A 25,369-nucleotide genomic window follows, 5' to 3' on the forward strand; every position below is an offset into this window, starting at 1 on the left:
CCTCAATAATCAATTATTATCAAAATGAGAAATACATTGCCCAACTAAATTTCAAACAACGCAGATTTGACAAAAGATGGTTTCGGTTAAAAAATATTTTTATTGTTTGACTTCAACATGTAAAATTATTTTGTTATACTTGTCAGTTCATTGTTTATATCAGTGATTGTATTATTCATTGTGCTCTGTACCTATTGATTTTTGATTGCCAATAAAATCCCTGTGGAGGGGAAAAAGATTTAAAAAAAAAATGAATAAGATCAGAATTGATACACAGAAAAAACTGTAGTGTTAACCGGTGTACATAGAGACATAGAGACCACAGCGGTGTTAGATTTACAGTGTTAGTTAAACACCTATGGGTGATATTACAACACCTTTGATTGTTACATTTACACTCTTTGGTGTTATGTTCAATCTCTAGGGTGTTATTTTAACACCTCAGGGTGTGGTCCTCTAGAGACACCAACTGGTGTCAGTTTTAACACCCCATTTTTTACAGTGTAACATCAACTACAGTTTATGGTTCTGACTCTATTGGGCATATAACATTATTTATAACTTCGTGATAAAAATATGTCCTTGGTAAAGTTCGATCGATGACATCTACATATTCACAATATTGAGAAAAAAACAAAAAAAACCATCGTGCCCAAACGGCACACTGAAGGTCCGTGGCGACAGATCTATTCGATGGTGCATGGAGAAACTCTCTTTCTTATTTCATAAATATTTATAATCATTATTAACTTCTTTGAATATCTCAAATGCAACTAGTGAAGAGTGGATATCGAATAAACTTACGAAGGGGTTCAGGATTTTACCAAAATACAACCCGTTTCCCTCCCCGAAAAACAACTCCAACCCTATCCAAGGTCGAATGCTTGTATTTCCTAATAGCCAAACGGTTCCGCTAAACATCCCTGTATACATGGAACAGATTAGGGTCCACTTGATTTTCTGAACATCATCATAGAACTGCCGTTGTGCTATGAACAAAAACGAGGTCATTAGCAAAATCAAGTAAATTCTATAGAGAGCATACGGGATGATGGAGTATATTATTTTCTGATCGTCGATGGATAAAGATGCGGAATCAATAGCCATAATCGTTACGGCTCCGACGAGACGAAATAAGCTCTGGATGAATATACCGCCGCATCCAAGCAACAGGATCTGATCACTACCAGCCAATCCCCGAATAACTGATACCCCATGTCTTACAGGAAAACGTTGTGAACATTTATTGGTGATAAAAGCTTGGAAATGGAGTATGCCGATGAGTGGAATGCCGAATGCCATCTCCAAACACCGTTCTAAAAAGAGTAGCGTGTGCGTCGAAGTGAGATCTAGGGGTTTATGCCACCTTAGAAATGAAATTGTAGTGATGATCAACAAAACTGCAAGTAACATTGCAAGAAACATTTTCAATAGGAATCTGTTAAAATTTTGTTTAATTTGAATGTTGATCTGTAGGGGTAGGGATTCAATGTCAAATCGTGAATTATTGGTATAGTAATTACCTAACCGGTTTCGATAGCTTAATCTCTTTGAAAGAAAGGTGAACATCCTCTTCCACATCGATTTAGAATTCTGTTTAGGCACACGTTCAAATGGCGGAGTCGCACATGGTGACAGTTTCAAAACGGCCTCTGGTAAGGAATTACTCCACATGTGCCAAAATATACCAGCAGCTAAAATACCACACTCTACTAAGAATGGATCTATTTTTTCCTGAAAATCCGGAAGAAATTGTCCGAAAGATGATCCGTTCAGTTTACATGGACGCTCTGGATGACCCAGATGATGTGCTGGTTCATTGTTGTTTAAATCGGACGGATAACCATTTTGCGAAAGTGTAACCCAAATGCAGCCAGCGAACATGAAGCCTATTGGGTAGCAAAATTTACCCTTTCTGGTGAAGACAGCATCGTAAGAAGAATTGAAAAGGAACACCAATATAACGAGTACACTTCCGCATGTCGCATTCAAAAGAGCGTGTGCAACGAAGGAGACCTTTCTCCTGTAAGTCTCATCGCTTTGGAAGATGCACAAGATATCTCCAATTATTACTAATACAATTTTGAGCATGCTAACGGCCGCCAGTACGGTAAATATTCGCAGAAGAGATTTATGAGGACGTTTAAACAGTGACGGGGAACGAGCATCCATATCTTGGTAACTTTGTTGAAAACCTTCGGACTTTCCGTCTTGATTTTCACTGTGTTCTTCCAGAAATGTACATCTGATATCCGTATTTGGAGCCTGGTTTTCCATCGTTGATTGTGGCATTAAGGAGTCTCCATTCATACCAATATCTGAGGGTTCGGCGATGTTGATCTTCTTTCTAGATCCTGGTTTTTGTGAACAAATGTCAGGATCAATTGGCCCATGATGTCCAGAGGTATGGGCACGTCCCTCAATAACAACCGAAGAAGCAGTTGACTGGCCAACGGACGGTGTACTTCTGCCCTTTGCGATGCAAGAAAATTGTTCAGAATTCGGTTCTTGGCTAGCGTCATTATTCTCTTGGCGATGTCCAATACTTGTGTCAGGTCGCCCTCCTGTTACCAGTATCCCGACAGCTTTGGCACAATGACGGCAACATGTGGGCCAAAAAATTTCTTGAGCTTGGTGAAACGCTGCTTTCCCACGAAGGAACTTAATCATGATGATATCACAACAGAGTATGACGAGAATCAATACGCCACTCGTTATCGCGTAACCTAGATCCTCTGCATTAGACAAACTATCAAAGTTGCTCCCAATCACCGATGGTAAAACAGTGCAGCATATCCCCAGAGTGACGAAGAAACACATCATTATTGTTGCTTTAAATTGGGAGAGTTCTGCAAATTGGTGATCCATCGTATTTGCATTGATATTATCCTAGGCCTATATACGATGTGTCAGAATGAGACACTACGCTGTCGTAGGAAATAAATGTACAAATGGGGAATGAGAATCGAGGAGGAAGGATGTTGATAGAGCACCAATGGATAGTGGTTAACAACGTAGCATGAAAAGTGCATGACATGCATTACGCAAATCATAATGCACTTTAATGACTGGCCATCTCCTGGTAGTGATGGTTTTAGTTAATGTGTACGAGAATAATCAGAGGTTGAATAGACATAAAGGCGACGTTGTAACTATGATAAAGTACTGGTTTAGTATCGGATTCACTTGACATAAAGTCACGGATGATATTTAGTTTCTCATGTGACAGCACACCCTTTTTGTTTTTAGCGTATACTGTATATTTGGTTTTAATTCCTTTGTATATTTTCCTTGTTTTGACTTTCAATAAGCCATTTTCCCTTTCTTTCCATGTCTTTATCAATTTCCAGGCTTCTTTTTTTTCTTCCACACACTTATAATTACCTTGCAAGCTGAGTGGATAAGAAAGAGAGAGAGAGAGGGGGGAGGGGGGGGGGGGTAAAGAGCGGTTACAAGTTGGTCATGCAATGGATGCAGAATTCGTTTCTATGATAGAATAGTGAAAATGGAAATTCACATTTTTGTGCAAAAAAATTTACATCATGAGTAAAATACATAAAAGGACGAAGACATTATTTTGTTGAGATAATAATACATATACATAATACATCGATCACACTCGTGCTAAAGAGTAAATTACTTTATCACGTTTGTCCCATTGCCCTTCGACACTATTTCATTTCTATTGACACGCAGAGCAACGGACAGACAAAAGGAGAGTATTACCTTTAGAAGGTGTGTAATTCGTCACATCAAAATTTGTACACGAGATGAATCCCATTATCATAATCTTCAATATAGCAAATGGATACTTCCTGCTGCCCCCAAGTTTACTGGTATTCGACATCTATTTTTATAAGAGTGATTGCTACCTTAAATGATCTTAAATTTAGATTACAAGAGCGCCCATTCTACGAAATACGAGGATTCCCCCTATTTTTGCGGAGGAGCAGGAGGACACGCCCTTTTCCTTTCACGTTCTTCAACTGAAGTTTTTAGGGGTGTGTCTCCCCCGTCCCCCAAAGCAACTTGGTTGCTTTATTTTTATGACTATATATTATAGAAGGATCTGAGCGGAGTTATTAGAAAGTGGAGGAAACTGTTTTCCTTGTCACACAAACTTTTTTTTAATGTTTCAAATGCAACCAAGCAAAAATGGATACCAAAAAGACTTACAAAGGGGTTCAGGAGTTTCCCCAAATACAATCCATTTCTCTCCCCGTAAAACAATCGCAACCCAAGCCAAGGATTAAAGGTTGTGTTTGACAATAGCCAAACGGTTCCGCTAAGCATCCCTGTCACGGAACAGATTAGGGTCCACTTGATTTTCTGAACATCATCATAGAACTACCGTTGTGCTATGAACAAAAACGAGGTCATTAGCCAGGTTAGGTAAATCTTGAAAGCTGTATACGGGATGACGGAATATGCTATTTCCTGATCGCTGGGTAAAGCTGCCGACGATAGCAAGAAGATGATAGCTCCAACGAGACGAAATAAGTTCAGAATGAATATACCGTCACATCCAAGCAGCAGAATCAGTTCGTTGTTCGCGGCCAATCCATGAAGAATTGATATCCCATGTCTTACAGGAAAACGTCGTGAACTTTTATTGGTGATGAACGCTTGGAAATGGAGTATGTCGATGAGTGGAATGCCGAATGCCATCTCCAAACATCGTTCTAAAAAGAGTAGCGTGTGCGTCGAAGTGAGATCTAGGGGTTTATGCCATCTTAGAAATGAAACCGTAGTGATGATCATCGAAAATGCAAGTACCATTGCAAGAAACAGTTTCAGTAGGAATTTGTTCACACCTTGTTTAATTTTATCATTGATCTGTAAGGGTAAGCATTCTGTGTCGGTCTGTGATCTGGCATCACGCCTGATGCAAGAAAAGTTTCTGTAGCTTATTTTCTTTGATAGCAAGAAAGAGATCCTTCTCCACATCGAGTTGGAATTCTGTTTAGGCATACATTCAAATGGTGGTGCGGCACATGGTGACAGTTTCACTTCTGCAGTGAGTTATTTTCTCTCTTTTTTTCCTTCAATATTTTGTAGAATTTTTAGAATTATGTACATCCTATTACCCCCTCCGGTGTTATGAGTGTATAAAACAAAAGTAAGAATTATAGTAGTACACGACATTTGAATACGTTACTATTAATGTTCAAAGATAATGACATAATGATACAAACAACAATAGGTCTATAGGATTATGTTAGAAGTTTAATGTATACAGTGATGGAATAATGATAATGATATGATGGTTGTTTTATCAATACAAATATGTATAGTGAAATTTCTATTATACACACTGTGTTGAATGTACTTGAATTTGATTATTCTTACAGAATTGATGATATAGAGGACAGTTCTAAGCTCAGACGGGGCATTCCAGTAGCACACAGTATCTATGGTATAGCACAAACTATCAACTCGGCCAACTATATATATTTCCTTGGCCTGAAGGAAGTAATGCAGTTTGATCATCCTGATGCAATGACAATATTTACAGGTTGGTTGAAATCTTACTTTTTATCTCCTTTTCAAATCAATTCAATTCAATTTGTTTTTATTTTCATTTTCAGATAATAAACACAACAAACATATTATACATGCTGATATACAAATCAGATTAAATGTCATAATAGATGCTTCAGTTACAGATAACATCATACAAAAATTAATCGGTAAATAAATAGGTCGTAATTTTAAACACAATGATAATGAAATAATTCAAAATTACAGGTCATAGTTAACATATGAAAATGAAAATGAGGGACTTATTGAAAAGCAAAGCTTGTATTGGCAAGCCCCTATGGAAAATAAATAGTGATTTTAACCATAGGTAGATAAAAGTAGGGTAAGGTAAGTATAATCAGTTTAAACGAAGAACATTATGGGTTTTGATAACTTCCTTGAGGAAGGAATGCATATACGACTACTACGTGACTGGTATAACTATTATAAGCACCCCAATGTTAGACATTACGGGAGGAGTGTACATAACTGACCGTACATAACCTTGTGGAATTCAGGAGTCTGACAGATGAATGAAGAAAGTGGCAGGTCTTACAACAAAGCTGAATCATGTAATATCACAATGTCTTGCCTAACATGTCTCAGAAAGACAAGTGTACTGTTAAAGGTTACATGATCTGTAGCCTAGTAGATGAGCACACTACTTTAAAATTTCAGATCATGAGATGACATCAATCACTAAAATTTGGTGGATATGTAACTCGTAACTTGCTATAGGTAGAACACAAACAAGTATTTAGGTTAAAATGTCACAAGTCAAATAACTATTATTATAATTGTTTGTGATTTCAGAGCAGCTAGTCTTATTGCACCAAGGACAGGGTATGGACATCTATTGGAGAGACTCCTATACATGCCCCACAGAGGAAGAATACAAAGAGATGGTCATAAAGAGTGAGTACCATAGCATCATTGTGCTGCACTCAACCCAGGTGAAGCAAATGTATACATGTAGGCACCTTGCAGTAATACTTATTCCTTGTAATGCCTGTGCATTTGTAAGGTTAATAATGACATTTAGCATTGAGTACCCTGCAAAGTGCCTTCCATTTTTAACCAAAAAAAAACCTTTGGTAACTTGTACCCTCACCTCTTTAAGAAATAAGTCCACAATTATGCAGAAAAATTTTCTCAATCTTTTGCTTTGCTTTGCAATTTTGTAATGATGTCTTTTTTTTTTGGGGGGGGGGGGCTTGTCAAAATTGTTATCAATGCCCTCCTAATATTGAAACTTTTGATCCACCCCGACACTGCGATTGGCTCATGATTTTATTGTTAGTAGTAATATTGTTGATAACTAAGTTTATGAAAAAAATGTTTAAAGCAGTCAGTATTTCCAGTGTTTATAGTAATAATGATGTAAACTTTGATATACTCTTATAACAGAAACTGGAGGTTTGTTCGGTTTAGCTGTCAGGCTCATGCAACTTTTCAGCACAAACAAAAGGTAGGTTTTGAAAATATTGTCAAACATCTGTCTAATGTTGCAATAAGTAGTTGTGTCACTTCCTGTATATCTACAGGAAAGTTTATCTATCATGTTTTTCACGACTGTTTCAGAAACAGATTTGAATTCTCTTTTTTTTTGTCACATCGTGGGCACTGACGAAGAGTGTGACTTTACCTTTCAATTTTGAGAGCTACGCTCCTTTTAAAATCTACGATTCTATTTCTACGGCATTTACTAAAACCATTTGTGATTATTTATTCCATATGCCGAAGCAGACTATTTCTATCTATCTATATATCTATCTATCTATCTGTCTGTCTGTCTGTCTGTCTATCCTTATATCTATCTTTCTATCTATCTCAATATCTTTATAGAAGATGATGGTCAGTTCTTTTGTATTGCCTTATACTGTAGTAGAGTAAATATTTTCTATAAAAAAAAGATGTTTACAGTTACCCATGTAGTTTATCCTGACAAGCCTGTGGTTCTTGAAGAGTTGAATTAGAGAAAGGAAGTAGGTTAAAATATTAGGCAAAAAAAGTTTCCAATATTATCTCTTTTTTTAAACTGGATGAAGTCCTAAAAGACTATAAACCAGATATGTAAAGAAAACTACTGGAAAACGGGGTATGAGAAACGAAGGCTCAACATTCCAGATAGCTTGACTGTCAATCCTTAGGTATATCTAATGCCAGTATTATCTTTTTTTTGCGATGGCTTCAACCACCTAAGTAACAGTTAGATTAAGGTAAACAGTTTTCTGCTGTACAGAAAAAAAATCACAGAAATCAGGATTAAAAAACAGAATTCAGAGAATTTCATGCAAAACACATCTCTTTTGTTCTTTGAATTCCCAAAATAACAGTGTAAAATCATGAAAAACAAAGCAAATCCAGTAAAAGAAAACCTCTTATCAGTGGAAAATCTGATCAAACCTATTTGCAGTGCTTAGCATTTGTTCACCAAGGTTTGATTTCTTTGTCTTTTCCAGTGACTTCAAACCCTTGAGTGACATCTTGGGCCTGTACTTCCAGATCCGAGATGACTATGCCAACCTCTGCTCCAGGCAGTACACTGAGAACAAGAGTTACTGTGAGGACCTCACCGAGGGCAAGTTCTCCTTCCCTTTGATCCATGGGATCCGCAGTCGACCCGAGAACACACAGGTTATGAGTATCCTAAGACAGAGGACGGAAGACATGGATGTCAAGAAATACTGTGTAGACCTGCTAGAAAAGGTAGGTCGGTGAAAGGCGAAGTTCAGTCTCACGATAAGTTGGTTTTAATAAAAGCAGAAAAATATACAAGATGTAGATATTATAAAAATTGCTTTTAAATTTAAAGAGAGGACATCATGAATTTCAAAATTTTTTATTTGTGATGTTATATGCAATCAGCTCCTCATATATTATGTGATATAAATTCCATGAATTTTCATTTATATAATGGAACATGATGAATATGAATATTTTTCTTTTAGAAGGGGGGAAGGGGTATGGAGTGATGTGTCTGATGATCTATCCAACCCACAAATAATATCATCTTCAATTTCTTCAGAAAGTTTACATTTTTGGAAATATATCACATGACATACAGAGGAGCTGCTCGCCAACAACATCAATTTTTTTTTTCATAGCTATTTTGTTTGACAAATTTTCTTCTAACCTTCACTAATATTTTTCTCTGATTTTTCTGCTTGTAGTAGAGTCGACTTATTTGCCCTGGTGGCAGCGCGGAATTTTGAAAACTGTAAACAAGACTATTACTACATTTATACTAAATTTAGATATTGCTGCAATACTACTGCAGAGTGGCCATCCCACAATGCATTTGCATTGGGCAATAAAACTCTGCATCAATGCGTTATCAAATTACCATGGCGATTACCATGGCATATTTACACTGAATCTAGTCATTGCAGTGAGAAAATGTGTCTTTCCAAACACATTACTTTGATGTCCAAGAATGATAAGTGCATATACAATTTGCTTGATGTAACACCAGTCAGCATATAAACGATAAGTTTAGCAGATAGCTCACTTTCATATGTCCCCCTGTGTTGTATATGGGACCTTCAAGGAAATTACAAGCCAAAATTTGGAAAAGAACATTTCTATTTGTATGAGCTCGATATTTCTAAGACACACTTTATTTTTTATAAAATTTATGTGTATTTATTTTTGTTTTGTTTTTCTATGCAGTTTGGTTCATTTGAATATACAAGGACAGTGCTCTTTGATCTAGAAAAGCAGTAAGTATGCATATATTTCTGTAATATATTCACAGATCATGGTACTTTCGTTTGAATTGTTTCCCTTCCATTAAAGGCATTTGCTAACATTGATATGATTTTTAAAAATCTGAGCTGCAAGGTCCCACTTGTCACCTGTGTCTGTGATATGTTGTAATATGAAGCCCAGAAAGAAAAAAATTCTCCCCAAAATCATTATAGTTTAGATTGCTTAAAAAATGGGAGAAAATAAATGACCAGAAACACCATACCAATTTCATTCCACATACTAACATGTATTTAATTTATTTACCTAGGAGATTAAATTAATTATTTTTCTGTCAATGTCTGCACGAATTTTATTTTCATTTATCTTCCGTGTATTCTTTAGCTGTGTGAACAAAATCAGATACAGTATATATCAAAGTTCAGGATATTGTTATTATCATTATTTCATTTTATTTTTCATCCCAGGGCTTATCAACATATAACAAACCTAGGAGGAAACCCCATCTTAGAATCCATCTTGGAAGAACTTGGAAAACTCATACGGCATAGGGATCAATGACGTTTGTCCACCTGTAACATCTGAACTTCCATCTATGACCGTCGTGTGTTATTACAGGTGAATCTACCAATGTCAAATCTCTTTGGAACACTGAAATCTGTTTGACTTAGGTACATTTACATACTAATTTAAATAATACATGATTTGCATATTCTGGTGTGAAAAGAATACTTTTACTGAGGCGATTCTTCGACTTATGGAAGGTCTACTTAAAGCAGTTCTACTGTATTTGTATTGTTATTTGATGCCACCAGTGATTGGTGGTGATTTTTTTTTACCTTATGGCTAAGAAAGCATGAATGCTTGTAAGCAAGAAACCAGAGGAACGACAGCTTAAGGTCCTCTCTGAGGAACCTGGCAATGAGGACTAATGCCTTACCAAAGGGCACTAGCGCACCAAGTAGGAGTCAAACCTGGGTCACCGGAATCTGAAACCCCTGCTCTACCGACTGAGCTATCTTTGCCAGTGCAACAGGCAAGAAGTGAACCACCCTTTGCCTCAGGTATACCTGACCTAGTTGTGAAGATAGACAATCTCACCTTAGCTTTCCCTTACTATACTATACGACTTGAAATGTGTGATTGGTTGTAGTGTAAGGTGGACATTCATCTACTGAGGATCAATATTTGACATCCTATCTGAGGAACAGATTCACTGGGCATCACATGTAGCTGTCCTAGAGGAAAAAGGCAAATTGATACACTGCACAGGCTTCAGTCATCTGCCTGGGTTTTACGTTGGTGTCTTGAAAGGCTTTTGTATGTTTTCTTGCACAGCATTGTTTCAGGATATGTCTATAGTACAAGTTTGGAGATTCTTAGGACCAATGCTAGGATCAGTGTAACAATATAAAAAATGCTTCCTTGGATCAGGGTCAGTAAAGTTAATTTGTATGTGAAGGCAGAGGGGGGGGGGGTGGAGAAGTTACTGTTAGAGTAATTCATATCTCCCATTGAGATGTGTGCATCATTTTTTTAAAGGATTTTTTGGCTAATGTGTTTTTATTCATTGGAAATTGTAAAATTGTTTTTACAATATTTTTGCTGATCCACTTAGCATGTACTGAGTTACTGCAAATATCGTGCTATACAGATTTGCTCTTTGTGTGCTGCAGTTCTATAAATTATCTTTAGATTTGCAAAGCTTAAGTAAATCAAAATCATGCTGCAAATAATTTGATCACAATTCATGTAGTGCAGAAATTCTGCCATTTACAATTGTTTTTCACCAAAGTGATAACTCAAGAGTGGTCAAAAAGCTAAATGTAACACCATTTTTATGTTGTCCTGTTCTATTTAGAAAATTATGTTTCCCTGTTTATAGATGGCCTATGTGTTTATGACTGCTCGAAGATGAATGTGAACCGAAGACTCAGATTAAGATTTTTGATCTGTAGATTTTTCTCTTGCCACACGATCGTTTTGTTCTCGTCATGTCACTTGACTGCATGGAATGTTAACGATTAGAAGTAAGGAACTAGGTGACCAATGCATTGAAGCCTCTCCAAGAGACTTAGTAATAAGATCGGTGCTTTGTCAAAGTCTCAAGGGAATCAACTTGTAAAACTGGTTCATGATTTTACAGGATATTAGTGCTGAATAGTAAAGCCTCGTTTTTTTGTGTAATTGTTATTGGCTGGGGGGAGGGTGGTGTAAACAGCATGTGTCGATCCGTGTAAATGTATTTTCTTCCATAATGAGCTGTCAGTAATTTCTTTTGGATATAATTGCTTTGTAGATATTTTTTTTATTTCAAGGTCAAGATGTCAGATATGAAAGGCAATAGCTACGTTCATGAAGTATGCAAATGGCAATCACACATATTCTTGCCAAAGTGATTTAAAGCCCCAGTCACATGTAGATGCCGGACCACCCAGGACCAGATCTGGGATGATCCGGGGGAGAGATCCCCGTAAAGGCCTTGGAGGTCTGTGTAGGTTCATAAACGTCCGGGAGACCAAACGGCAGTTTTGTGGAGGTCTAAAACATCTGACGCCATCTGTAGACTGCTGTGTTGGCAGGGCAATTCGGGACGGTCCCTGTAGCTGCCGTGTTGGTACAAGTTGACGCCCTGATGGTTTGTGTAGATGCCGTGCTCTTCTGCCATGGTCCATGTAGATCCATTATGTAGATGACATGTTGATACCGTGTGTACAGTCATCAGCACTCGTCGGCGTTCAATCCGGGGCAATACTATCCTGGACTGCCCTGCATCATGCTGGCATTATCCGGGAATTGTACATCCTCGAGTGATTTTATTTAACTTAGGCTTTACATGTAAATCATGATGTGACTGCATAAAATGCTGGCTTTATTCTATTCCTGTTTTGTCTTTGTTTTCTCTGTATCACTATATTTTCATCTCATTTTTCCTTTTGTAGTTTTTCTCAATTCAGGCATTTGTATGTTCATAATTGCTGTTAAGATCCAAAGACACTACAATGAAGTGCTATTTAAATCATGCTAAAAATATATTATTATCATTTTGTATTTCCATGTTCCTTCTCTTTACTACTACATGTATATGATTAATTCCTTTTTATTCTTACTCTCTGAAATAAAGAAAGAAGGTTTATAAATATCATGACACCAGGTGATATTCACCTTAAAGGGGAATCCAACCCAAATAAAAACTTGTTTTTATAAGGAAAAGAAAAATCAGACAAGTTGATAGGTGAAAGTTTGAACAATAAAGGACAAACAACAAGAAAGTTATGAATTTTTAACAGTTGTAAATATTGGTAATCACTATACCCATGGAGACTTCAAATTGGCCGCATATTGGATGTCAAAGTGATGTAAGGCAAGGACTACTCTTCCATGTACTCCAATGACATATTATGGCTAAAATGTCATTTTTCCAAAAAGTTTTATTTCAAATTTTATTTTTCTTTCATGAGGACATAAAACAATATACTACCTGGGTTATATTTATATTACTGCCCCAGGGGAATGGGTATTTAGGAGAAAACCACAAATCCCTGATAATAAAGTACATGGCCTATGGGAAAGTTGTCCTTGCCCCTTGTCATAATTTACTTACCCAGTTGCCAATTTGAAATCTACATAGTATTAGTGATTTCAATTTTAAAGCAGCTATAACTTTCTTATTGCTTGTCCGATTTCTTTCAAACTTTCACCATTCTGTTTAATTTATTTTTCTCCTTCCCAACACAACATTTAATGGCCAAGGCTGGATTCCCCTTTAAGGCTTTAGTTAATTAAATAATTTCAAATTAAAATGACATGATGTTCCTATTTTAATTTTGTTTATATACATGAAATATAACTTCTTTAATATGTGGTAATTAGTTAGGCTATATCTTTATTTGGGGTCACTTGGGATTAACTTGCCTTTCAAAAAAAAAATCCCTTAACCCAGGAAATTTAATACCAAACAAAATTTCAAGTTATTCACCTCTGATTTTTCTGTATTTAAAAGTGATTTTCAAATAAAATATCCTTCATATCTAAAGGTTGATGCACAGTTCATGCAACATCACATTTTTTTTTTAATATTAAGAATAGTGGACTGTGACTGTGTGTAGGAGCTTTATCAAAAGACAATTTAGAGATTAAGAATAGATTATGACAGACATTTATCTTTAATAACGTCTAATGCAAGTTTCAAGAGGAATTTGAATTCTGTACGGGCATGAATATGAGTTTTCGAGCGGAAAGCGGTTTATTTAATACAAGAAACGTGCAATCACTTGCAAGTCAATTTTAGGTTCCAAACTCACTTTTATGTCTAGCAATTATGGTTTGTTTCTTGGAATGTAATTGTAGTGTAGTAAGTTTGTTTTGGTTTTAGTCACAATTTTAAATCAATAGCAAGTACATTTCTTCCTAAGCCCAGTATGTCTAGGAAAGCAGGGTCTTTATTAAAGCGAAACCAGTACTAAATGATATGTCCGAAATATATCTTGGACTCGAAAAAGATTATTGCGGTACAGCGGATTAAGAATTTGAAAAAAATTACGCTTCAGGATTTTAGAAAAACAATGATGAGGCTATTCATTTGCACTCTAATGAAAACACTCTTTAATTTAAGTTTTTAATATCTGTGTAAAAATATAACTTGTGTTTGTATTTTAAGCATTGATTTAAAGGGGTTCTTCCTTGTCATCTCTTTTTTTTATATTTATACATATATGATCATTGTATTGATCACATGAAAAACTTGTCTTTCATTTTCTGTTTGTATGAACTAATACTAAATGAAATGAAGTGATATTTTTCTTGTATCCTTTATTTGTGTCATCATGTTGATAATGTATGATTCTAATTTCCATTCCTATTAGTAATTATTAAAAATGCAATAATGTTCAAACTAAACATTGAAATTATCTGAGATAATTTTCTTGTCTGTTTCCCTTTCATTTATAAATATTGTTTTTCCAGAGGAAACATGCACTTTTTAGAAATTGAAATGATAGGTCATTTTATATTCATTTGATTTGAATTATCCTTTATGATGACAGATTTAAGATATATTTAGTTTGGTTTTTGTCCTGTCGCCAACATTGGTATAATATTCATTTCTGGTTTGTTTTCCTCTTCAGTGGCTGAAATTGAAAAGGCTTATATTGGTATTGTAATGATTCTTATCAGGATGAGAGCAAATGTGATAGGGAAAACCATTGAGGGAAAAGATAAGATAGAGAGAAAACAATATAAGGGAGAAAGAGCGGGATTGCAAAATAAAGAGGCGAAATAAATAGGAGTAGAGAGAGAGAGAGAAAGGGGGAATATAAGGGGGAAAGAGTGGGATTGCAAAATAAAGGGGTAAAAGAAATAGAAGTAGAAAGGGGGGAAGAATATAAGGGTAATGAGTGGGATTGCAAAATAAAGAGGCAAAAGAAATAGAAGTAGAGATAGAGAAAGGGGGAAAGAGTGGGATTGCAAAATAAAGAGGCAAAAGAAATAGAAGTAGAGATAGAGAAAGGGGGAAAGAGTGGGATTGCAAAATAAAGAGGCAAAATAAATAGAAGTAGAGATAGAGAAAGGGGGAAAGAGTGGGATTGCAAAATAAAGAGGCAAAAGAAATAGAAGTAGAGATAGAGATTGAGAGATAATCGAGAGTTCAAAAGAGAAGGAAGTAAAGGAAAGTCAGAGATAGAGTGAGAACAATGAATAAAAAAGAGGGGGAAGAGCCTGGTATGGAAGGGGTGAATAAACATGTGAAGTCAGAGATAATATGTTTCTCGTTAAAAATCCACTTATTCGAACTCGAATCGGTATATAGGGCTAGGATTGATTGAATAATTATCAGACCAACTTTTAAGGACATGTCCGTCGGCTATCTGATCCGGTTCAAGTCACACCATATCAACACGATTCTACTAACGAGAATACAATAGTATGATACCTCGCTTCTTGGATGACGTCAGAGGTTTGAGCGATCAACCCAATGTGGAATTTATTAAATAATCATTCTAATATCATAACTCATCGGTGACGTCACAATAGCCAGCAGCAAGGGCGTAGATCTCAAACAGATACGTAAAAAGATTTTCTCTATATCGATTGCCAACTTGACTTGAATTATTAATGCTTAATTGTTCTATCATTATTTTGATATTATGAAGCATAATCATTTTTCCTCGATATTTTCTTTATCAAATATACATGCATAAAACTTTATTTTAGGTTTTTGATTTGGTTGTAGGGTTTGCTACCAAATTTCATTTTCCTTCTGAAGTAGGCCTAAACTAAATTCGAGATTCAAGATTCAATTATATCATCCTTTCTACACTCTTAAAAATATTGGGCAACATATACTGTCCACACAACAATTGGTTAAAACTTTATCCAATTCTGGGTAGTTTTAAACCAATAATGTGTGCTTTGGGTGAAATCTACACAGTATTGGTTGAAAACTACCCACAGTTGGATGGACAAATTTTTTTATCAATTGTTGTATCCCAACATTTTAAGAGTGTAAGCAAGGCAATGACACCATTAATTCTTATTAATCTAGCATTATTAATATATGCAAACTATTTTTCCTTAATTATTTTGATCATTGATGTGTGTTTATTGATGATAACGCTATGATGAGTCTTGATTACCCCCCCCCCCTTTTTAAGGCTCCACCCCATCACCAACATAGGTGCAGACCCATATAAAGACACAGAATGCATGCGCTCCCATTATGCATTTTTATCATTAAATTGTATACATAATGTGATGAATTACCCCCGGATTCTTGTGCCACCTTCCTCCTTTGAAGAAAGGATGGAAATATGCCCCTTCCTTTTGACGTGGATATTTTTTTTCATGCTCGTCCAATATTTGTGAGGGAAATTATAATAATTTTGATGGCGGTAATTAGGCTCTCTATACTATAGCATGAAACTAGACACGTTTTTTTTCTTTGTTCTGTATGTAGGCCTACTGTTGGTCATATGTGTCTATTTTTCGCTGTAATCCTGGATCCACCCTTGCCCCGAATTGAAATCTATCATCTTGTTTCTGTCATGTCTTGGTTGGGACACAGGGTCATGTGTGGTATGAATATTAGCTGGAAAGAAAAGAGCTTGAACTTGACATAAGCTCGGAGGGGAATAGCGATTAATAAGGATCCTAAGTTTAACGGACCGCAAATAGTTGACGCCCAATCATCTCCAGAGATGGAAAGAGAGAGAGAGAGAGAGGGGGGAGGGAGAGACACAGAGAGGGGGAGAGAGGGGGGGGGGGGGAAGAGAGGGGTGAGAAGGAGAACGAAATTGACTGTACAAACTACACTCAAAACAAGTATCTTGTTATGTAATAGGTAATCTATTCATTTTGAATCTTCAATATCTTTGGATTATACAACGTGCCTTTTTAATAAGGTATACCATTCAAAGTAGATTGTTTTGGGTATATACAATGTGTTTCTCTATTTTGTAGTTGGTGTCCATATTTTCCTTTTCTTCGATAAACTCCACCAAGTTCCCAAAAAAAAACCTCTCCGAAGAGAAACAGTACAATGATTAGTTTCCGCAATAGAAATTGTCGGATGACTTGTCCTAAGATATTTGATCACGATATTTTTCTTCAAAAGTCTTCCTTCAAATGCAGTGGCACGATGAGCCATACATTTTAAGGGGCCACAACATGACGTATGTGAGAAAAATTCAAAAAGAAATTGCAAGCGAGATAAAATGTCCTTAAAATCAAAATCTGTTTGTAGCATAGATTTTGACATATTTAGCAAAAATTTCACAGCGCAATCAATAATCTATATATGAAAACTAAATGTGGATTTCACAGAGTATCCATAATGACCCATCATTTCAGTCCATATTTTACAGACGTGTAGAATATGATAAGCCTACAATCTAATATAGGCCCTATCACATGTGTTTCGAAGCGACGCTTAAATCAATTTACAAACTACTTAGCGTTGATGAGTAAAATGAATGTCACAGCTTAAAGGATTTCAAAATAGAGCATAGAAAATGCATTCTACGGTAGTGAATCATTCGTCAAATTAATGTGTCTAATTATGATATAAATTTAGAAGGTTTCAACGAAAGCAAAGTTCTGGAACAACAAAAATGATTTGACGATGATTTTAATTTAAAAAATGAAATACAGTGGTGCTAATAAAAAGTTAGTGAACCCCACCAGAAAATTGTTCAAGTTCCGCCGTCTTTTAGATATTTAATTGTCAAGTCAGGTGATGGAATATTACATTCAATAACGTTTGTTTCTCTGGGCTCGCCGGACATTGAAGTGTTGTTGTCTACACGGTGTCTACATTCAACAATCAGCATGAAGGATCCAGGATTTTCCAAGGGGGGGGGGCACTTTTGTACAGAAAAACAGCCCCCAAAAGAGGCCTTCACTCCCAATAAATGGTGATTTATGTCAGAAAAAGTTGACCAGCAAAAAAAAAAAAAGGCCTCACTTGCGTATGCATTAAGACATATTCCCAACAAATATTTGTTATGCCTCTCAAAGGGTGGGGGCACGGGCCGGATGTGATCCTACTTGGACCCGACACTGATGGGGTTCACTAACTTTTTCATGTTTTTAGCACCACTGTAAAGTAATTGGTTCTTTTATCAAAGCCTGCAGGGGAAACAAGACAATGAATCCCCATTCAGATATAAACTATATGATATCATTTTAAAACACTCTCGTTATATCATTTCGAGCTTATCTAACTCTTACCGCTTTATGATAAGCGCTGTAAATTATGTAACAGGGGTTCAGGAGGTGTGTCACGGCCGACTTAAAAAAAAAAAGACGGGCAGCCCAATTCTGGAGGTGCTGGAGACGATTGATGTGAGCCACTGGTATTGAAGAAAGAATACCATTACAGAAATCAAGACGAGAAAGGATAAGGGAGCGTATGGCATGGTTCGCAGTTGACTGATCAATAAACCTACGAATTCTAGTTATGTTCCTCAAATGATATGTGACAATACAAAAAACAGTGGAAATATGATCATTCATAGTCATATGTTTATCAAAATATACTCCTAGGTTCTTAATTTTTCTGAAGGATTAATACGAAGATCACCAATTTCAAGTTGAATATCAGGCAATTTCTTCAAATTGTGTGGGGAGGTAGCTGTGAAAAATTCAGTTTTTGTGTCGTTCAGCTTTAATTTGTTTACAGTCATCCACTGTTTGATGTCAAGTATGCATCTCTGCAGTTTATCAAGGGCATTTTCGAGGTCACCTGCAGTTTTAGGGTCAAAATATATATGTAGTCAAGGCTCAAACCTCCAAGGCCAAGGCTTTAATACCCAAGACCAAGGCTTCAATACCAAAGACCAAGGCCAAGGCATGGAAACCCAAGACCAAGGCCTGAAAACCTCAAGGCCAAGGCCAAGGCATTTCAAACTTACGATATACATGATAATGAGCTTACAATGCTTAGGCGGCAGACATCACACATGGCAAAATGTATTTGAGCGAGCCGACTGAGCGAGAATAAAATGTTCATCCTTATACATTTAAAACAAAAATAATTTCATGATAGATTTTGATATAATATAATAATAATATAGTTACCTTTGTACATTTAATACTAGTTTTCTAGGCGATTTATATTGCAATAATTATTATTACCACGGTCATCTGATCCTAGCATTCTCAACGTATGTTTTTCTCCACTCCCTTGGACAGGGGCGGCAGAACGTTTTTTTTTGTTTTTTTTTGGGGGGGGTTCTAATCCAAAAAGGCACTTTTTATTTGAAAAAAAAAGGCATTTTCGATTTTGGAAAAAGAGGCATTTTTTCCCCATAGGGATTTTTTTTTGGGTGGCGGGGGGGGGGGGGGGGCAAGAGAGCACAAATATTAATAATTATTAATTATTTTATTATCATCATTATTTTTATTAATTATTATTTCTTGAAACCATATTGACACAAAAACAAATACGTTATTTATTTCCTTGAAACTGTAGAGAAATGAAATACACTGTTGAACCATATGATTAACAAGAAGTAAACGTTTTTTCCCTTTGTTTTGTCAATCTGAGACACTACACCCAAAACAAAATGTTTACAATTTAGAAAAGATGTACTGCCTATCATTATTAACTCATTTTGCAGTATGTTCTGCCTAACCAGCCACCCCATCTTTCTTACGCCCTTACATGTGTCTCCCCCTTCTCCTCTCTCTCTCTCTCTCTCTTCCCATTCCTCTTTCTCGCCTGTTTAAAAATATATCAGAACCCCCCACCACCACCAAGAATAAACTTAGAAAAGGGGGAAAAGGAAAGGAAAAGGTGGAGTAAATGTAATATTATTTTCTAAACATATTGTCACAATCTATCACAAAATTAGCTTTTCTTATAGCAAGAGGGTGAAAAATGTTGTTCGCTCGATCGCTTCAGTTTCTTTCAACTTTTTTTGGCAGAAATTTTGCTCTATAGGCCATGCTTGGACCCTCAAAATTTTTGGCTCATCATGCCATTGACATAGCCCATTTGGATATGACAAAATTGAAGACTGTGTTCAAGTTTACCAAATCTTTTCAGAATATCATTTAGTCTTAAAACATTCTTGTTGGCCAAAGAAAATTATATTATCATTTATTAGAGTTAGCTATGTTTTAAGTATAAATATTGTCGTGAAGATTGCAGTCAGATCTGTCAGAATTATTCCTGTAATCAAAGCACTATAATCTTGATCATAATCATTATTACTCATTATTATCATGATTATTAATATTGTCATTATCATCATTAGTCATGATTACAACACATTACCAATAAATAACGTTATTTTTCATCACTGCTGTTTTCTTTGTTACATATGTGATGATAATTCTTGATAATGGTGATTTGATAATTACCATTGGTGACACTGTTAGTACACTTACTACTGCTGCTGCTACTGTTATTGGTGACTGGTAGTATTGACCATTAGTGTCATTAAATATACAGAACAAATGAAACATTTATAATTACTTATATAAAACAAATTGAAAGTACAAAATACAAAATGCCTGGAAAATGCCTTGAAAATGGCTTGAAATTTCAAGGCTCAAAATCCTCAAGGCCAATGCCAAGGCCCTCTAAAGGCCAAGGCCTGAATGTTCAAGGCCAAGGCTTTGAAAAAGTAGGCCTTAAGGCGCCTTAAGGCCAAGGCCGAGCATCAAGGCACTACAACACTGCAACTGAGTATCATCTGCGTACAGATGATAACTAATAGCATGATGTCTTGCTATGTCACCCACCGGAAGTGTATACACTGAATAACCTAAAGGACCAATAACCGAGCCTTGTGGTAGTCCAAAGTTAGAAATTTGGGGTTCGGATAATTCACCCGATTTTTCAACTTTAGAGGACCAACCACTTAGATATGACTTAAACCAGGTCAAAGCAACGGATCTAACTCCAATTCTACTGGACAAGCGTGATAAAAAAGTATCATGATCTATAGTATCAAAAACAGCAGATAGGTCCAGAAGGACCATCAATACAACTTTGTTAGAATTAAGTGCAAACATAATATCATTTTTTACTTTAACAAGTGCAGATTCTACACTGTGTTTGGGTCTGTATGCTGACTGGAATGGGTAAAGTAAACTGTTGGACTCCATATGCTGGATTATTTGATTACAAACAACATTTTCAATAAGCTTACCAACAAAACTTAAATTTGAAATTGGTCTATGGCTTTTTAGCTCGTTTTTATGTAAAGTAGACATTTTCAAGGATGGTTTGATGATAGCTATGTGAACCCCTGTAGGAAAAACGCCAGTAGTTAGTGAACTATTGACATGATTGACGACATCTGTAAGTAAGGGAAGTAGATTATCAATGTTAACTTTCAAGAGCCAAGTTGGGATAGGATCAAAACGGCAAGTATCACTTGAACATGACTTAATCACTTTGAGCAATTCTGATGGTGTGAGTAAAGTAAACGAAGTAAACAAATTAATTCCCTCAACTTCTTTATCCTCAAACGTTGGATCAGGAATAGAATTTAGGGAGTCAATTTCTGCTCTAATCATTTTGATTTTTTCCACAAAGAAAGAGGAAAATTGGGAGCACAGTAATTGTGCCGAATCATAAACTGGAATATGAGCCACCTTCCTATTTAGAAGAAACTGAATGACTAAAAACATCTTTAACTGAACTAGTGCTTAACTTTTCTTTAAGGTAGCTTTTTTTGGCAGATATATATATAAACTCCTCAAAAAAAAGTTTGGAAATCTGACTTTGATCGATATTCCCTCCTCGGCTTTAGTGAATATCAATGTGTAATTAATATGAATAAATAGAACATTTAATCCTTTTTAATGATACCCTACATGATATAATTATGGTTCACACGGAGGTGCAGTGCCTTAAAATGTGGGGCAAGGTCAAAATTCAAATGTTGCAAAATGACACAATATTGAAAGTCACTGTTCTTCTTTCTTTGGTGATGAGTGAGTTTCTCAGCGGTTTCTTTTGACTTTGATCTTTAATTCCTCAACGGTTTTAGTAAATATCAATGTGTAATTAATATCAATGAATAGATCATTTGATTTTCTTAAAAATGGTACCCTACATGATGTGATTATTGTTCACATGGAGGTGCAGTGCCTTGAAATGTGGGACAAGGTCAAAATTCAAAAGTTGCCAAATGACACAATATTGAAAGTCACTGTTCTTTTTCAGTGGTGATGAGTGGGTTTCTGAGCGGTTTCTTTTAATTATTTTCATGCACCTTAACACCAACATTAACATGGAATCAAACACTACTCTGCACGAGCAAACACATAACAAACAAACATGAATGAAGAACTCATCCAACACTTTTAAATCCTGCTCTTTTCGTGATGGCATGATCATAACAAGCATGGTATCATTTTAAAAAGAATTAAATGATCCTTTGAATGATATAAAAACTGCATTGTGTAAAATTGGGAGTTGGGAGAAATTAATGGCCAAACTCAGATTTCCAAACTCTTTTTGCTCGATTTGCAGCTTTTCAATTCAGACCTCATCCAACATTTTTTAATCCTGCTCTTTTTGTGATGGCATGATCATAACAAGCATGGTATCATTTAAAAGAAAATTAAATGATCTTTAGAATGATGTAAAAAATGAATTATGTAAAATTATGAGCTGGGAGAAATTAATGGCCAAACAGAGATTTCCACACTTTTTTAAGGGGTTTATATATATATACACATATATATACATGTATTCAGTGCTAGATATATATAACAAAATAGTAAGCCTATACAAGAAAGGTAGAAATTTAGTTGTGCATAGGTATGGTACGAGGGTGTTTTGATGGGGGGGGGGGGCACATTTTCTTTCTCAGTTAAAAAATAGGGGTTTTACATAGTTACACGGCCCAGAGTGGTCTCTTTTTGAGATTCTTCTTTCTCTCCCGTTTTTCACCTTAGCCTTTTCATTACTAGTACATAGAAAACTCTGTTGGCATCGCTCGGGAAATGCTAGACATTATACAATGCCCTAGATAACATTGATTTATGTATTGGAGTTAAAAAAAACCATCATGGTTGAGGAACAGATATTAATAGTTTTCCACCATCCCATCCAAGAAGATAAAAAAGCAAGCGTAAAATGTACATTGTGTGTAATGATTAATATATATTTTTATTGTAAAATCTAGGTTTTCCAAAACGCGAATGGATTGAAATGCACATTACAATACAGGGGCCGCGGAACAGTTTTGAAAGTTGGGGGGGGGGGGGATGGGCTGAGCCGAAAGTGGGAGGGCTGACCATGCAAACAATCATAATCAAATGGTATTTTTTTTACATTTTTTGTACACGGTTTTTGTGCGCGGGCTGAAGCCCCGCAGCCCCTGCAATAATCGTGCTTGACCCTATTTTAAAAAGAGAATAATTTGCATTAACCATGTTAACATTTTGTATATCACGTCACAGGTTTTTAAGGGTACCATATTGCTAAATTACACCGCCGTAAATTTGGTAATTGTGGGACACCATGGTTGCTGAACTCTAAATATGCAGTTTACACGAATTTCCATCAGTGCTGCCAAAGGTGCTGCTGTCACCAAATTATGACCCACTCCCCACGAAAGCTGAAGACCTGGGCCTACAGTGCTGATCGTGGACCAGAGCCGTCAGGACTATGTTGCACAGGTGTGTATCTATCCATTGTTTCTTGGAGAATGGACTTGTAGGCTTCGTAAGCAACCATCGCTGCATGGAGCCCATACAAGGTGACAAAAGGTTCGAGCAGAGTAAAGATCACACTTCCTCCAATCTCACCATAAAATGCCTTCTGAAGGTACCATGTGTTGATGATGATGACACTCTCAATGAGCCAGCGAATTCCGTTGAAACAGGTAATGTAGATGAGACACGTCAAGGTCCAGTTGATTTCACAAATATTCATCATGCGAATCCCCTGCACTTGTAGCAGGAAGGATGTTACCTTCCATATCATGAGGATGATCACCAGAGAGTAGATGATAGCATAGATGGACACCGCTTTAAGGTGGCTGTGATTGGGTTCCGTTGGGTCGCTAAGAAGGAGACCGCTCCCTGCCGCAAGACGCATGATGCAATAACAGAAGATTCCCATAGAACAAAGTAAGAGCAAGACATCATGAGCTTCAACCTTCCTTGGGGAAACGGGTGTGAATGTCTCCCGCGAGTGACGGGAGACGTACGAGCTGTGCATATACAAGATGAAGAAAGGAAGAATGAATAAGATGTCTGCGCTCCACTCTATTTCGAGTTTGTATTGAAAGTGGCCTTTGAAAGGGTCAACTATCTCGATGTAACAACTGAATATGAAATACACGAGGGACAACGAGGTTGAAAGAATCCAGGCCTTCCCGAGGCTCTTCTGGAGGTTTTTTATGAACGGATGCAACGAGGCGTTTCTCCCATCCTGACGTCGGGTTATGAACGCTTGACAGTTTAGGACACAATTCTTGATGCGGGTAATGCAGCTATCACCTTGGAAGATGTCTCTCTCAGACGCATGAGCTCTGGTGATACGAAGAGAAAATTTGAACACGAAGGATTCCCACATGTGCCACAGAAGACACAGAGCAACTATGGCACATTCTGTCTTGAATGGATCCAACATGTTCAACGCAGTTTGTCCTACTTTAGCAAGAGTACTATTTGGGCCGCATGGTCCACTGGCTATGCTAGCGGGTATCAAGGGTACGTTGGGAGTGTTGTAAAGTAAACTGATTGGATCAGCTATCTTATAAACAGCTATCCACGCTGCTCCGGACACTAATAATACCATAGTGTATATGTTCTCTTTTGTTGTGACAAAGACTGCATCATAGTAGTTTACAGCGAACTGCATCGTCACGGGTATGTAAACTAGATATATGATGCTTTGGATGCATACCGAAATCATCAAAATCTTACGGTCGTCACTTCCAAGGAGATAACATGTCAAATTGGAAACCCAGAGCAATACTACGTGGAGCGTTGTGAAAATCAGCATTACCCCGAATATCTTGAGAAATAATGTACCCCTTTTGCTATATCTGTAACCAATCAAGGGGCGATACTGGGGGACCATTCCTGATGACTGCACGCTGGCATCGACTGATCCATTTAAAGAAGAGGGTGTGTTTGTCCGCATTTCATCCTGGTAACTATGACCCCGAAGATTTCTGGAGACAGGATACTCATCAGAAACACAGGCGGTATTCAGGTTAAGTCTTCGGATATCTACACCTCCTTGCATCTGGTCTATGTACGATGGTTCTCTGCAGGTGGACAAACCGAGGTTGTAAGCACAATGATTGCATCGCGTCGGCCATAAAATTGTCTGATTTTCATGGTATTTCCTCTTGTTCCTGATGAATCGAAGCAACTGAACGATGATGATTAGGGAAGCACCCGACAGGCTTAACAAGCCGATGACGTGTAGCAACTCTTGCTGGAAGGATGGCGTGTCCGGGCCAACGGGGAGAAGTGACACAAAGGTAATACTAATTCCAGTGCTTGCTCCCAAACATAGAAACAAAATGCCACTCATCTCTGTGTCACTGTTTGGTAACTGATCCATTTTCTTACCAGACATGTCTGATCAAAAATCTGCACTATTACTTCAAGGATGCAGATAAACGCACCAACAGACCTCAAAATTCGCTGCGAAGGCCAA

General features: G+C 36.8%; 1 protein-coding gene across 1 annotated transcript; it reads left to right on the top strand.

Annotated features, from left to right (window-relative positions):
• Positions 1-3,889: 3,889 nt before the first annotated feature.
• On the top strand, positions 3,890-13,810 carry LOC135157518 (geranylgeranyl pyrophosphate synthase-like). The gene is made up of 7 exons (XM_064113373.1): positions 3,890-5,017; positions 5,352-5,515; positions 6,334-6,435; positions 6,928-6,988; positions 7,983-8,229; positions 9,193-9,242; positions 9,696-13,810. Exons 1-7 carry the CDS (start codon positions 4,980-4,982, stop codon positions 9,787-9,789), a joined length of 756 nt encoding a protein of 251 aa, XP_063969443.1. The 5' UTR covers positions 3,890-4,979; the 3' UTR covers positions 9,790-13,810.
• The last annotated feature ends 11,559 nt before the right edge of the window (positions 13,811-25,369 follow it).

The sequence above is a fragment of the Lytechinus pictus genome, chromosome 18 (genome assembly GCF_037042905.1).
Source record: "Lytechinus pictus isolate F3 Inbred chromosome 18, Lp3.0, whole genome shotgun sequence".
Taxonomy (NCBI): Eukaryota; Metazoa; Echinodermata; class Echinoidea; order Temnopleuroida; family Toxopneustidae; genus Lytechinus; species Lytechinus pictus.

Coding starts and splice junctions, on each gene's coding strand:
- LOC135157518 (XM_064113373.1), top strand. CDS start 4,980: ATGGTGGTGCGGCACATGGTGACAGTTTCACTTCTGCA. Junction 5,516..6,333: donor TGCAATGACAATATTTACAG/GTTGGTTGAAAT, acceptor TTGTGATTTCAG/AGCAGCTAGTCTTATTGCAC. Junction 8,230..9,192: donor GTGTAGACCTGCTAGAAAAG/GTAGGTCGGTGA, acceptor TTTTCTATGCAG/TTTGGTTCATTTGAATATAC.